Consider the following 14,530-nt stretch of genomic DNA (forward strand, 5'->3'; position numbering starts at 1 on the left):
AGCAAAGTGCTTTGCTTTTAGTTGCCCGATATTTACCCTGGATACGTGTGCAGGGAGGCCGACACTTCCCCTCTCGGCTCCGCCCCCTCCCACACTCCGCATGTGTACACACACACACACACTCACTCACACACTCACCTGTCCCCAGCCCTGCAGTCCCCGCGGCACTGACGTCCTCAGCGCCACGGCCCCGCTCGGCTCCGCCCCCGTCGCGCTCCGTCCCCCTCGCGCTCCTCACTCCTCGTGCTCCGCCCCCGCACACAACGGAGTCCAACAATGAATTCTGTTCTTTGTCATCCGTTGTACAACGCATCAGTCACATGCGTCAAGCAACGCATGTGACTGATGCAAAACAACGGAAATGTGAACTTAGCCTAAATTGTATTTTCACTTCAAATTAAATCCAGACCCCCAGACCAAACCCGAAAATAAAAACAGGTCTGAGACCAAACCCTCAAAAAATATAATTCAGGCTCCAGGGGGCCCACCGAGTCCTCGGGGACCTCGGGGGATCCCCCACTGTCCCACCAGGCCAGTCAGACCTTGCTTACAAGGGCCCCCCTACTCTGTGGGCCCCGGTGCAGCTGCACCGATTGGGTTGCACCGGCTATATGACCGCAGACAGTAACTAAAAAGAGACTTTTTATAACTCATTAGTGAAAGGTAATTAATGGCAGCATCTGCTCATATAGGAAGTCTCCCGGTTTTAGAGAAATCTCCCCAACATTTTGGAAAGTTAGGAAATTGTCTCAAAACAGAGAAGCGAAAAATAAAGGGCATGCCATGAGCAGGACACTAACGCCATTATTCCCTTGTATCCACAGGTTATGGATGGGACTCAACTTTTTGTGGAGTTGTCAGGGAATCTCGTTCCGCTCAAGAAAGCAACACAGCAGAGAAGCTTCACCTTCCAGGCGTTTAAAGAGAACAGACTGGCACTACCCATAAAGGTGAGGGAACGACTAAAGAGGTCAATCTCCAGCTATAGCAATAGGCAATTCGTGTGCCGCCACATGGTGACACCTAAAGCAATGCTTCTATTCATTTTGGCTTAAAATATTAGTGACCAAGACCAAAATGTCTTAAAGGGAATCTGTCAGCAGGTTTTTGCTATGTAAGTCGAGCGTGATAGCACCCGCCCACGTCGTATGTACGACATTTGGTGATCGCTGCCGTAGCGAACATTATCTCACATATCGCACATACCTGTGCAGCGACGTCGCTGTGACTGCCGAACAATCCCTCCTTCAAGGGGGAGGTGCGTTCGGCGTCACCGTGACGTCACTAAGCGGCCGCCCAATAGAAGAGGAGGGGCGGAGATGAGCGGGACGTAACATCCCGCCCACCTCCTTCCTTCCTCATTGCCGGTGGACGCAGGTAAGGAGATGTTCGTCGCTCCTGCAGTGTCACACGTAGTGATGTGTGGTGCCACAGGAACGAGGAACAACATCGTACCTGCAGCAGCAACGATATTAAGGAAAGGAGCAACGTGTCAACGAACACCGTTTTTGGACTATTTTGCGATCGTTGATCGTCGCTCCTTGGTGTGACACGCTGCGACGTCGCTACCGGCGCCGGATGTGCGTCACTAGCGACGTGACCCCGACGATATATCGGTAGCGATGTCGCAGCGTGTAAAGCACCCTTTAGTTGAAGCCAGTCCTGTCGAGAGCTTCGGAGTCACTGCATACAGTTTTATTATTGAGTTCAATGTGTAATCAGTTTGCACTAATCTCCCTCTAGTGGTGGCTGCTGGTAGCAATCATTTCAGATTTTAAAGGGAATCTGTCAGCAGGTTTTTGCTATGCAAGCTAAAGCCAACATTCTGTAAGGGTTAACATACAAAGTTCAGGGATGCCTGTCTTGTTACAGTCCAATATGTTGTTTATTTGTTATCTTTGTTTAATCAGCAAGACTTATCATTGCTCGGGCAGTCCAGTACGCCTCCTCTGATTGACACCTCACTGTCAATGTACAATTTCTATAGAGAGCTTGGTGGGGGGAAAGCTATCTGGACTCTGCTATCTGACTTAGGGGTACTTTGCACTCTGCGACATCGCTACTGCGATATCGTCGGGGTCAAATTGAAAGTGACGCACATCCGGCGCCGGTAACGACGTCGCAACGTGTAAAGCCTAGATGCGCCGATAAACGATCGCAAAAGCAGTGAAAATCGGTGATCTGTGTAGTGTCGGTCATTTTCATAATGTCACACCAAATCTAACAATTCTGATTGTGTCAAATCGCTGCACCCAGTAATCTAAGTGATACATTGTTGGATTCAGGACCTCCGCCCCTACATTATGCTATTCTCAGATGAGTTAGCAAAACTGGCTGACAGATTCCTTTTAAAGGTGATTGTCCTGGATTTTTAAGCTTGGTACAAACAGGAAATGTATTCTAATTATTTAAAGGGAATCTGTGACTTGGTTTTTGCCACCTAATCTGAGAGCAGGATAATGTAGGGGGTAGAGATCCTGATTCCAGTAATGTGTCACTTATAGGGCTGCTTAGTGTAGTTTTGATAAAAATCACTGTTTAATCAGCAGTAGCTTATCATTACAGGACTACTTGGCGTGCTGCAGGTAGTCCAGCATATTCATGAGCTCTGTATAACTGCTAGATCTGCAGCAGAGAAAACATTGATTTTATCAAAATGATAACAAACAGCTCAGTAAGTGACACATCGCTGGAATCAGGGTCTCTGTCTCTACATTATGCTGCTCAGATGAGGGAGCAAAAACCTGGTGACAGATTCCCTTTAAGGAGTGCTGCTCTCCAGCCATGAGTCCAGTGATCCCTTCCATTCCAGCAGTGATGACATCACTCACTTGACAGCCAATCACTGATGTCAGCAGCTTCTTGTGATTGGCTGTGATTGTAAATGATGTAGTCATGTACTCTCAGCAGAAGCGGCAGAGGGACCGACGGAAAAGAGCATAAATAATAGTTAAATATTCCAATATATCCATCTGTAAGTATCTGTATCATTTTTAACCTTTCCTGACCTGCCCTTTAAATGAATGGCTTTGGAGCTGATGCTCCGGAGGTTGCCCCACTGATAAAATAAAAAAGATGTCTAGGGTTAGGACATCAGTCATAAAGTCACAAAACTCTCTTAATACTTTTTGTACGCTTTGGACAGTCACTTTGTATCAAAAAGGTCCTCAAAAAATATACTAAGGCCTCCCCAGAGATCAGCTTTCATTTTTGGTTAACGGGGCAGCATTTAGTTTCTTACTCTACAGCGCCTCTACAGGCAGAATAAATAATTACACAGTTCGCATCAAGATTAATGAGCTGTATGTGTAAGGCCCCCTTCATGCGTCCGTGTATGAAACCCACGTGTGTGACGGTCCGTGGTGCAGGTCCGTATGTCCGTCCTTGTGTCCCTGTGTGTGTGTTGTCCCTGCGCTGTCCGTGTGACATCCGGATACGGATAGTACACGGACAGCATGAGCTGGTATACTTACCTGTCTTCGGTGCTGCTGTTAAAGGGACGGTCGGCGGCCATTGTAGTGGTGGCAGAGCCTGGTGTTCGGCTGCAGCGTGACCTGGTGTCATCTCTCTGCAGACGATCGCCACTTTAGTGCATCACAGTGATATGTATACTCTCTCTTCTTGTGTCACAATCTCTGACACTGCTGCTTATCTTTAACAAAACGTCTTTACTTGTAAACTTCTAATACGGTGTTACATCATGGCTTAGGTGGGCACATTCTTGACCCCCAAGGGGGTTGCCAATAGCAACAGGAATATACATTGTTTTCCGGACGACCGCTTCCCTGGTACTTGGGCTCCCGTTGAGGTCCCCGAGTCCCTCATCATCTCCTTCAGTTTCATTGTTCACGGCAGAATCAAAAAGTCCTTCCGGTCACCCCTTGTCTCGCCCACAGGGATTTAGCTGGTAGCTGGTGACGGGGCCTTCTGTGACAGCACTCCTCTGCCCAGTTTCGTCAGGACCTACTCTTCTCTTAAGAACCCACTGACCTTCTGCTGACTGAGGAGGTTGGTTGGGTATCTGCCAGAGAAGGGCCAGCACCCGGCCTGCACAAACTGAAACCACACCTTGGGACACAGTTAGAACAGTCCTCTCCTCTCTAGGACCCCGCGTGTCCGGTACCCGGATTCGACCCGAAGGTCATGCCAAATTGAAGTTAATGGGGTTCTCCTTCCACCACGTCTCCCACAGACGCAGTCTGCTACTCTCCTACAGGGACTCTCCTCCTACGTTCTGTCTACTTAACCTTTTTACTACCTAAACTCCTCCCTGCCATTAACTCTCCATAGCCTGAGAGTACCAGGGAAGCAGTTTACACATTGTGGCCACCTAGTGACCGTATAAACACACTACACCATTACATTAACTTCAAACATTACGTTTTACACATAGTGGATTTGCAGGTCTGGGGCGGCCGAACCTTACACCCCTTTACACTGCTGTCACACTTGCTTCCAGGTCCGCAGTCAGTTCAGTGAATATTTATGAGGCATAATGAGCAGGACCCGGAAGCAACAACAGCGCTGGAGACAGGTCAATATAAAAAATCCATTTAATATTAGTGAATGGGTGTCCTCCGGTACATGTCACACTGATGTCACATGGATCCCATCAGTGTGCGGTCCATGTGACATCCGTGCTGCTGGCCAAAAACAGACATGTCGCCGTCTGGAGCAAAAAACAAATGTTTTGCACTGTCCATGGTATAGGTACATATGCCCGTCCGTGTGTGTGTGTTCCATGTGCTGTTCGTGTGCAATCCATCCACAGACAGCATCAGCTGTTACACTTACCTGTCTCCGGAGCTGCTGTTGCTTCCAGGTCCACGCTGAGTGCAGTGAATATTCATGAGCTTAATGAGTGGCCCGGAAGCAACAGCAGCGCCGGAGACAGGTAAGTATAAAAATACATTTATTTCTCAGTGATATGTTTCCTCAGGTACTTGTCACACTGATGTCACACGAATCACATCAGTGTGCAGTCTGAATGACATTGTGCTGCCCGCCAAATACGGACATGTCGCCCTGTGGAGCACATGGACATGCATGTGCTCCACATGGAGACATGGTACATGTCAAAACATGGACATGTGAGCTAATCCATTGATTTTAATGGGTCTACGTGTGTCCATGTCTCCGGTACGTGTGGAAATGGACATCACACGCACTGGAGACACGGACGTGTGAAGGAGGCCTAACATGCAGACGTCTCACCAGAAGAAACCCTCTCCGAAGCTAGAAAAAAAAATCCTTTTAATGCGAAACCTGTTCTGAAACAAATCAAATCACGATTCCACAATTACAGTCATATGAAAAAGTTTGGGCACCCCTATTAATGTTAACCTTTTTTCTTTTTAACAATTTGGGTTTTTGCAACAGCTATTTCAGTTTCATATATCTAATAACTGATGGACTGAGTAATATTTCTGGATTGAAATGAGGTTTATTGTACTAACAGAAAATGTGCAATCCGCATTTAAACTAAATTTGACCAGTGCAAAAGTATGGGCACCTCAACATAAAAGTGACATTAATATTTTGTAGATTCTCCTTTTGCAAAAATAACAGCCTCTAGTCTCTTCCTGTAGTTTTTAATGAGTTCCTGGATCCTGGATGAAGGTATATTTGACCATTCCTGTTTACAAAACAATTCCGGTTCAGTTAAGTTTGATGGTCGCCGAGCATGGACAGCTGCTTCAAAACATCCCACAGATGTTCAATGATATTCAGGTCTGGGGACTGGGATGGCCATTCCAGAACATTGTAATTGTTCCTCTGCATGAATGCCTGAGTAGATTTGGAGCGGTGTTTTGGATCATTGTCTTGCTGAAATATCCATCTTCTGCGTAACTTCAACTTTGTCACTGATTCTTGCACATTATTGTCAAGAATCTGCTGATACTGAGTTGAATCCATGCGACCCTCAACTTTAACAAGATTCCCGGTGCCGGCATTGGCCACACAGCCCCAAAGCATGATGAAACCTCCACCAAATTTTACTGTGGGTAGCAAGTGCTTTTCTTAGAATGCCGTGTTTTTTGCCTCCATGCATAACGCCTTTTTGTATGACCAAACAACTCAATCTTTGTTTCATCAGTCCACAGGACCTTCTTCCAAAATGTAACTGGCTTGTCCAAATGTGCTTTTGCATACCTCAGGCGACTCTGTTTGTGGCGTGCTTGCAGAAACGGCTTCTTTCGCATCACTCTCCCATACAGCTTCTCCTTGTGCAACGTGCGCTGTATTGTTGACCGATGCACAGTGACACCATCTGCAGCAAGATGATGCTGCAGGTCTTTGGAGGTGGTCTGTGGATTGTCCTTGACTGTTCTCACCATTCTTCTTCTCTGCCTTTCTGATATTTTTCTTGACCTGCCACTTCTGGGCTTAACAAGAACTGTACCTGTGTTCTTCCATTTCCTTACTATGTTCCTCACAGTGGAAACTGACAGTTTAAAACTCTGAGACAACTTTTTGTTTCCTTCCCCTGAATAGTAGATAGCTACTGGGTAACAATTCACTGAGAAAATGGACAATAATAGCAAAGTGAATGATAGAAATTATGCCTAAAACATAACCTTTAATATTTCCAAATAGTAAAAAGGTCAGAAAGGGACCTGTATTAAAATGGATTTTCCTGGTCTGGATGGAATTATTGTGCCATATTGTGTGGGTCATTTTTTTGACCAGAAATTTGGAGTTCTCTCCCCTGATGATATAAGAAACGCGTTGGGAGAAATATGCACACCTCTGGATGTATGTTTGGAACCTGTGGGGATCCTGAGTCATACAGTTAAGGACCAGGTTATCTTGCCTTGGTAGCCAGAACCATCCAGCACCAGTGTTTTACCAACCAGGGAATAGGTTACACGGCAGATGGGGTAAGACCGTTCCTTTTCCTATAATCTCGTCATTGCCGGGGTTTTTTTGCGGCATTTGTCACTATTGGATACAGTATTTACATCAATAATTATAAGGTGATTCAAGAAAAGCCAGTTGGTCTGTTTTCAGGATCATGATAAATGGTTTCTTGCAATATTTTTTGTAATTGTTTTTTGTCTTGTCCATTTTAATACAGGTCCCTTTCTGACCTTTTTACTATTTGGAATTTTTATCCTTCCCCTGAACAACTATGTTGAATAATCTTTGTTTTCAGATCATTTGAGAGTTGTTTTGAGGAGCCCATGATGCCACTCTTCATAGGAGATTCAAATAGGAGAACAACTTGCAAGTGGCCACCTTAAATACCTTTTCTCATGATTGGATACACCTGCCTATGAAGTTCAAAGCTCAATGAGGTTACAAAACCAATTTAGTGCTTCAGTAAGTCAGTAAAAAGTAGTTAGGTAATAAGGGTGCCCATACTTTTGCACCGGTCAAATTTTGTTTAAATGCGGATTGCACATTTTCTGTTAGTACAATAAAACTCATTTCAATCCAGAAATATTACTCAGTCCATCAGTTATTAGATATATGAAACTGAAATAGCTGCTGCAAAAACCCAAATTGTTATAAAGAAAAAAGGTTAACATTAATAGGGGTGCCCAAACTTTTTCATATGACTGTATCTATAGCATAACCTATAGGAACCCACAAAATGACGCTAAAATATTCCGACAAAAATGTATTCAAATATTAAAATTTAATTTTTTATTATTGGTTTTCATGAAAGAAGATTAAGAAAAAGAGAGAAATAGTAATAATTATAAAGTAGATATGACTTATGGAAATGAAATATAATAAATGTTCTTGCCTAGGTCCGGGACAGCAGCCGGGAACCATGCGGATCTCTCTCGTTCCTGCGCAAAACTATGAAATATGAGCCGTCCCAGCAAGTCCTCTGCCATCTGAATGTCACGATGCCACAGTACACACAGGTACGAGCGGCACATCAGCAAGGTTGAATGGTTTCACACTATACACTATTATTACACGCCGGGCCATAAATTCACATTCACTAGTTATGAGTCTTTTTTACATCATTTTACAGTGAAGTCCATTTTTCTGTATTAAATATAGAAAAAAAGAAAAAACAGTAATAAAAAATTATCAAGTGTTAAAAACACATTATATCCTGCCTGTTATATAGTTTGCAGCTTTACAGTCATAGGCGTTTTTCGGTTTCAGAAAATCCCTGTCCCCATGGGAATTGTTTTTAAAAACAAACAAAAAAAAAGTGCCTTATTCACCCTCCCCGGGTCCAATGCTGAGCCTCCGCCTCTGATCTCATTGTCTGATATAACTTTGACCATCATTGGGAACATGACATCAGCGCTGCAGGCGATCCCAGAGACTATGAGCAGCAGTGGACTTCAACACTGGACCAAGTGAGGGTGAGTAAAGCACAGTTTGTTTTTAAACAATCTGCAGCCAGGGGACAGTGGTTTTGCAAAACTGTAAAGATCACTCATTGACGTTCTTATGTTCCACCAGCAGTGCATGGCTATGGATTATTTTAAGCGTTTTTTTTGCTCATTTTTTATGCTGATTTCACACTTAAATTCTGAGAATTTGGATTTGCGTTATTGATCCCCCTGATCCATATGCAAGTCCTAAATTTCCACAGCAGATATACCTAGTGCAAATTCTGACCAAGTAGCATTGCATTAGAGGGAAAGTAGGAGACACTTTTCCCTAAAAGACGGCTTATCTACATTTTTCCAATGTACTTTGTATATACAGGACAGTAAAATCCGTGTCTTTGTCAGGTTTCATGTCTGAAAACAGCTTAGGATAGAGGACACAGAACTGGAGATATTTAGTTTTCTATGATTTCATTCAGTTTTTTATGTAAAAATGTGATAAGCTAAAGCCAGGAGTCAAATAGAAAGCCAGGGAGTCCATCTTCCCCCACCCACATATAGAAAAGCATGAGTCCTTTCTCCCCCACCCACAAACAGTAATTGATAGATTTTCCGGAATGAGGTTATATATAAGGAGTAGTACACAGTCAGCCTGTGTGTGGTAAGAAAACAGGACTCACAGTCTAGGTGTGGGTGGGGAGAGCAGGACTCACAGTCTGTGTGTGGGTGGGGAGAGCAGGACTCACAGCCTGTGTGTGGCAAGAAAAGAGGAGTCACAGTCTAGGTGTGGGTGGGGAGAGCAGGACTCACAGTCTGTGTGTGGGTGGGGAGAGCAGGACTCACAGTCTGTGTGTGTGGGTGGGGTGAGCAAGACTCACAGTCTGTGTGTGGGTGGGGAGAGCAGGACTCACAGTCTGTGTGTGGTAAGAAAAGAGGACTCACAGTCTATGTGTGGGTGGGGAGAGCAGGACTCACAGTCTGTGTGTGGGTGGGGAGAGCAGGACTCACAGTCTGTGTGTGGGTGGGGAGAGCAGGACTCACAGTCTGTGTGTGGGGAGAGCAGGACTCACAGTCTATGTGTGGGTGGGGAGAGCAGAACTCACAGTCTGTGTGTGGGTGGGGAGAACAGGATTCACAGTCTGTGTGGGTGGGGAGAGCAGGACTCACAGTCTGTGTGTGGGTGGGGAGAGCAGGACTCACAGTCTGTTTGTGGGTGGGGAGAGCAGGACTCACAGTCTGTGTGTGGGTGGGGAGAGTAAGACTCACAGTCTTTGTGTGGGTGGGGAGAGCAGGACTCACAGTCTGTGTGTGGGTGGGGAGAGCAGGACTCACAGTCTGTGTGTGGGTGGAGAGAGTAGGACTCACAGTCTGTGTGTGTGTGGGGAGAGCAGGACTCACAGTCTGTGTGTGGGTGGGGAGAGCAAGACTCACATTCTGTGTGGGGAGGGTGGAACTCACGGTTATTGTGTGTGGGGAGGGCAGGACTCACAGTTATTGTGTGTGGGGAGGGCAGGACTCACAGTTATTGTGTGTGGGGAGAGCAGGACTCACAGTCTGTGTGTAGGGAGAGCAGGACTCACGGTCTTTGTGGGTGGGAGAGCAGGATTCACAGTATGTGTGTGAGTGGGGAGAGCAAGACTCACAGTGTGTGTGTGGGTGGGGAGAGCAGGACTCACAGTCTGTGTGGGGAGGGCGGAACTCACAATTATTGTGGGTGGGAAGGGCAGGACTCACAGTCTGTGTGGGGAGGGCGGAACTCACAATTATTGTGGGTGGGAAGGGCAGGACTCACAGTCTGTGTGGGGAGGGCGGAACTCACGATTATTGTGGGTGGGGAGAGCAGGACTCACAGTCTGTGTGGGTGGGGAGGGCAGGACTCACAGTTATTGTGGGTAGGGAGAGCAGGACTCACAGTCTGTGTGTGGGGAGAGCAGGACTCACAGTGTGTGTGGGGAGAGCAGGACTCACAGTCTGTGTGTGGGGAGAGCAGGACTCACAGTCTGTGTGTGGGGAGAGCAGGACTCACAGTCTGTGTGTGGGGAGAGCAGGACTCACAGTCTGTGTGTGGGGAGAGGAGGACTCACAGTCTGTGTGTGGGGAGAGCAGGACTCACAGTCTATGTGAGGGTGGGGAGAGCAAAACTCACAGTCTGTGTGTGGGTGGGGAGAACAGGATTCACAGTCTGTGTGTGAGTGGGGAGAGCAAGACTCACAGTCTGTGTGTGGGTGGGGAGAGCAGGACTCACAGTCTGTTTGTGAGTGGGGAGAATATGACTCACAGTCTGTGTGTGAGTGGGGAGAGCAAGACTCCCAGTCTGTATGTGGGGAGAGCAAGACTGACAGTCTGTGTGTGTGGGGAGAGCAGGATTCACAGTCTGTGTATGTGGGGAGAGCAGGACTCACAGTCTGTGTGGGGAGGGCGGAACTCACGGTTATTGTGGGTGGGGAGGGCAGGACTCATTTATTGTGGGTGGGGAGAGCAAGACTCACAGTCTGTGTGTGGGTGGGGAGAGCAAGACTCACAGTCTGTGTGGGTGGGAAGGGCAGGACTCACAGTCTGTGTGCGTGGGGAGGGCAGGACTCACGGTTATTGTGGGTGGGGAGGGCAGGACTCATGGTTATTGTGGGTGGGGAGAGCAGGACTCAAAGTCTGTGTGTGGGGAGAGCAGGACTCACAGTCTGTGTGTGGGTGGAGAGAGCAAGACTCACAGTCTGTGGGTGGGTGGGGAGAGCAAGACTCACAGTCTGTGTGGGTATGAAGGGCAGGACTCACGGTTATTGTGGGTGGGGAGGGCAGGACTCATGGTTATTGTGGGTGGGGAGAGCAGGACTCATGGTTATTGTGGGTGGGGAGGGCAGAACTCACAGTTATTGTGTGTTGGGAGAGCAGTACTCACAGTCTGTGTGTGGGGAGAGGAGGACTCACGGTCTGTGTGGGTGGAGAGAGCAGGATTCACAGTCTGTGTGTGAGTGGGGAGAGCAAGACTCACAGTCTGTGTGTGAGTGGGGAGAGCAAGACTCACAGTCTGTATGTGGGGAGAGCAAGACTGACAGTCTGTGTGTGTGGAGCGAGCAGGATTTACAGTCTGTGTGGGGAGGGCGGAACTCACGGTTATTGTGGGTGGGAAGGGCAGTACTCACAGTCTGTGTGGGGAGGGCGGAACTCACGGTTATTGTGGGTGGGGAGGGCAGGACTCATTTATTGTGGGTGGGGAGAGCAGGACTCACAGTCTGTGTGTGGGGAGAGCAGGACTCACAGTTATTGTGGGTGGGGAGAGCAGGACTCACAGTCTGTGTGTGGGGAGAGCAGGACTCACAGTCTGTGTGTGGGGAGAGCAGGACTCACAGTCTGTGTGTGGGGAGAGCAGGACTCACAGTCTGTGTGTGGGGAGAGCAGGACTCACAGTCTGTGTGTGGGGAGAGCAGGACTCACAGTCTGTGTGTGGGGAGAGCAGAACTCACAGTCTGTCTGTGGGGAGAGCAGGACTCACAGTCTGTGTGTGGGGAGAGCAGGACTCACTGTCTGTGTGTGGGGAGAGCAGGACTCACAGTCTGTGTGTGGGTGGAGAGAGCAAGACTCGCAGTCTGTGTGTGGGTGGGGAGAGCAAGACTCACAGTCTGTGTAGGTGGGAAGGGCAGGACTCACAGTCTGTGTGGGTGGGGAGGGCAGGACTCACGGTTATTGTGGGTGGGGAGGGCAGGACTCATGGTTATTGTGGGTGGGGAGGGCAGGACTCAGGTTATTGTGGGTGGGGAGAGCAGGACTCAGTCTGTGTGTGGGGAGAGCAGGACTCATAGTCTGTGTGTGGGTGGGGAGAGCAAGACTCACAGTCTGTGTGTGTGGGGAGAGCAGGACTCACAGGTTTTTCTATGTATTGGATGTGGAGGTAGGACTTGCAGACATTCTCTATGTGTTGGTAGGGGTAGCAGGATCCACAGGTTTAATCTATGTGTTGCTGAGCAAAGCAGAACTGACAGGCTTTTTCTGTTTATGGGTGGGATGAACAGGACTCACAGGCTTTTTCTATTTGTGGGTGGGATAAATAGGACTCACAGGGTTTGTCTATTTGCGCTTGGGAATAGCAGGACTCACAGGCTTTTTCTATTTGTGGGTGGGAAGAGCAGGACTCACAGGCGTTTTCGATTTGTGATTGGGGAGAGCAGGACTCACAGGCTTTTTCTTTTGTGGTTGAGGAGAGCAGGACTCACAGGCTTTTTCTAGTATGATTAAGGAGAGCAGGACTCACAGGCTTTTTCGAATTTGTCATTGTGGAGAACAGGAATCACAGGATTTTTTATTTGTGGTTGGAGAGAGCAGGACTCACAGGCTTTTTCGATTTGTGATTGGGGAGAACAGGACTCACAGGCTTTTTCTTTTTGTGATTGGGGAGAACAGGACTCATAGGCTTTTTCTATTTGTGGTTGGGATAAACAGGACTCACAGGTGTTTTCTATTTGTGTTTGGGGAGAGCAAGACTTACAGGCTTTGTCTATTTGTGGTTGGGGAGAGCAGGACACACAGACTTTGTCTATTTGTGGTCGAGGAGACCAGGACTCATAGGCTTTTTCTATTTGTGGGTGGGAAGAGCAGGACTTACAGGCCTTTTCTATTTGTGGGTGGGAAGAGCAGGACTTGCAGGCTTTGTCTATTTGCGAGTGAGGAGAGCAGGACTCACAGACTTTGTCTATTTCTGTTGAGGAGAGCAGGACTCACAGGCTTTGTCTATTTCTGGTGAGGAGAGCAGGACTCACAGGCTTTGTCTATTTCTGGTGAGGAGAGCAGGACTCACAGGCTTTGTCTATTTCTGGTGAGGAGAGCACGACTCACAGGCTTTGTCTATTTCTGGTGAGGAGAGCAGGACTCTTAGGCTTTTTCTATTTGTGGGTGTGGAAGCAGGACTTGTGGGCTTTTTTTTGGGTGGGAAGATCAGGATTCCCAGGCTTTTTCTTTTTTTTGGGTAGGAAGAGAAAGCGTCACAGGCTTTTTCTCTGTGGGCAGGAGACACAGGACTCACAGGCTTTCTTTATCTTGTGGTGTGGGGAAAAGAACTTACAAGCTTTCTGTACGTATACTTGGGAACACAGGAGTGTGAGGTTTTCTCTATATGTGGGTGCGAATAGCAGGACTCATTGACTTTACATCTATGTGCAGGGACTCAGGGCACTACTAGGTACTGCATCATCACAAGGATGCAGGGCCTACCCCCTGGGACCTGGAACACCAGTGCCAGTAACACCTACACACATCAAAATCCTAGTTTCCACGACAAGGGGGATGGCCACCTAGATGACGGAGCCAGACCAGGGGGCTAGACCACCTGGTGGGAGTGGACAACAGTCAGTCGGTAGTAGTGAGTGAGAGAGGAAAGACTTGCCTAGAACTGGGACGTGCAACCGTGACCCGGGGGCACAGGAGAGTGGTCGCCAAGTACCGCTGAGACCAGAGCACCGACGGGGCACAGGGCCCTAGGTCAGACGTCAGTTTTATACGGTCTGACAAATACCTGCACAGTGAGGGGACCTTCACGGACCTCACTGACCCCCAGATCCGGGGGCACCAGCAGTAAAGCAAGGATCAGGGTTCGGGACACAGACCAGCCCTACAGGGTCCACACTGACCGCCGTATGGACGAGGAGACTGCCACAATAAGGGACAGTCGGGCCCCCAAACTGCTTCAAGCTACGAGGACCCAAAAACACACTGAGGGTGCCGGGGACAGAGCAACCGAGTCATCAAGCTGGGATTGGAAATACAGGGACCTGAACCAGCCGGCCAAGGGTCCAAGAGTGAGTAGAGACTGCTAATTACAACCCCGGTGTGGCCTCCCTTATTCCGGCGCTCCCACCATACATCTCCCAGGCTCAGTGCTACCTACGGAGGGCCTACCACCACAGCTGCCATTGCCATCAGCCCTAGGGATAGCCAACCCAGCAGCGGCGGTTCCATCATCCTAACCGCAACCCGCAGGTGGTGCCACACTAATGACTCTAATCTTCCCTGTAAATATCCCCCTTTTAAAAAGCCCCCAGGGCACGGGACCGGGCAACGGCCACCAAAGTGACATTCCCCAGTGATGCACTGCCGGGGACCGAGTACCCCATTCCCTGGGCGACACAGGTTCAGTGGGACTCACAGGCTTTCTGAAATTCATAAATCGTGACAGTAGTCATGTAGGTTTTTTTTTACAGAAAAATACTGAGTGGAATCACAGAAAATTATGTCTCCCA

At 48.1% G+C, this 14,530-nt stretch overlaps 1 protein-coding gene across 6 annotated transcripts in view; it reads left to right on the forward strand.

Annotated features, from left to right (window-relative positions):
* Positions 1-14,530, forward strand: part of ANK1 (ankyrin 1) — a 412,403-nt gene that overhangs the window by 326,596 nt on the left and 71,277 nt on the right. For all 6 annotated transcript variants that reach the window (XM_075346407.1, XM_075346412.1, XM_075346408.1 and 3 more), the window contains 2 exons: positions 825-950; positions 7,758-7,877. In XM_075346407.1, coding sequence (XP_075202522.1) covers positions 825-950; positions 7,758-7,877 — 246 coding nt within the window. The remainder of the gene's footprint in view (positions 1-824; positions 951-7,757; positions 7,878-14,530) is intronic.

Source organism: Anomaloglossus baeobatrachus, chromosome 4 (genome assembly GCF_048569485.1).
Source record: "Anomaloglossus baeobatrachus isolate aAnoBae1 chromosome 4, aAnoBae1.hap1, whole genome shotgun sequence".
NCBI lineage: Eukaryota > Metazoa > Chordata > Amphibia > Anura > Aromobatidae > Anomaloglossus > Anomaloglossus baeobatrachus.